Source organism: Austrofundulus limnaeus, unplaced genomic scaffold, assembly GCF_001266775.1.
Source record: "Austrofundulus limnaeus strain Quisiro unplaced genomic scaffold, Austrofundulus_limnaeus-1.0 Scaffold3215, whole genome shotgun sequence".
Lineage (NCBI taxonomy): Eukaryota > Metazoa > Chordata > Actinopteri > Cyprinodontiformes > Rivulidae > Austrofundulus > Austrofundulus limnaeus.
In genome coordinates, this window is record NW_013955617.1 from 4825 (window position 1) to 5532 (window position 708).

At 40.5% G+C, this 708-nt stretch overlaps 1 protein-coding gene across 1 annotated transcript in view; it reads left to right on the plus strand.

Annotated features, from left to right (window-relative positions):
- The window catches only part of LOC106511786 (N-lysine methyltransferase SETD8-A), a gene marked incomplete at both ends in the record, with an annotated part of 6305 nt that overhangs the window by 4522 nt on the left and 1075 nt on the right, over window positions 1–708 (plus strand). Inside the window, 1 exon segment of the mRNA XM_014000522.1 lies at window positions 296–381. Coding sequence (XP_013855976.1) covers window positions 296–381 — 86 coding nt within the window.

Here is a 708-nt window from a genome sequence, read left to right on the forward strand (position 1 = left end):
ATTTTTAAATATGGATGCTATGGAAGCTCATTATGTTACAGCTGTAGTTCCACACATCTTGAACTGCTAGATGGCTGTAGTGTCATGTTGAAGAGTGCTCCACTACATCCATAAACATGCTGTTATAGGACCTGATGAGACATCCAGAACTGACTGGAACACTTTAGTTAGAAGGTCTGGTTTGACTTTGGGGACTTAAGTTCACATGATTTAACTGTACATGTCTTGGGTCTTTTAAGTTGTCTGTATGATGTTGATAAGCTTTTTTGTGGTTTTAATTGCAGGTGAAAGGCTCCTGCTGCTTCTGCTGAATTTGACTCATCCAGAAAGCTGTGTGACTATTCCCAGGATGACAGCATCAAACAGGATTCCAGCCTCCAGGTAATATTCGATTCTACCTATTTGTAAGTGATAAACTTTGGCGTCGCGTTCTTGTTCTTCTGGTTTACCTGCTTGTTTTTACCTGTGGTTTACTTTTAGTTATGAAACTGTTCTTTAGTCAGTAGGTACACTTTTCAGCCAATCATGTGATCATTAGTTTTTAGTGGTTGTCCTCGTGGAGCCCAAACTAACCAGTGGCACACACCATGGATGGATTGTTCAAACATGGTTGCAATGGGGGGTGCAACCAAGTAAATCAGTCACACACACATTCTGAAATTTGGTACGTTGTGGGGCCCTCCGTATTGGTTTTACTTAGTATTATTT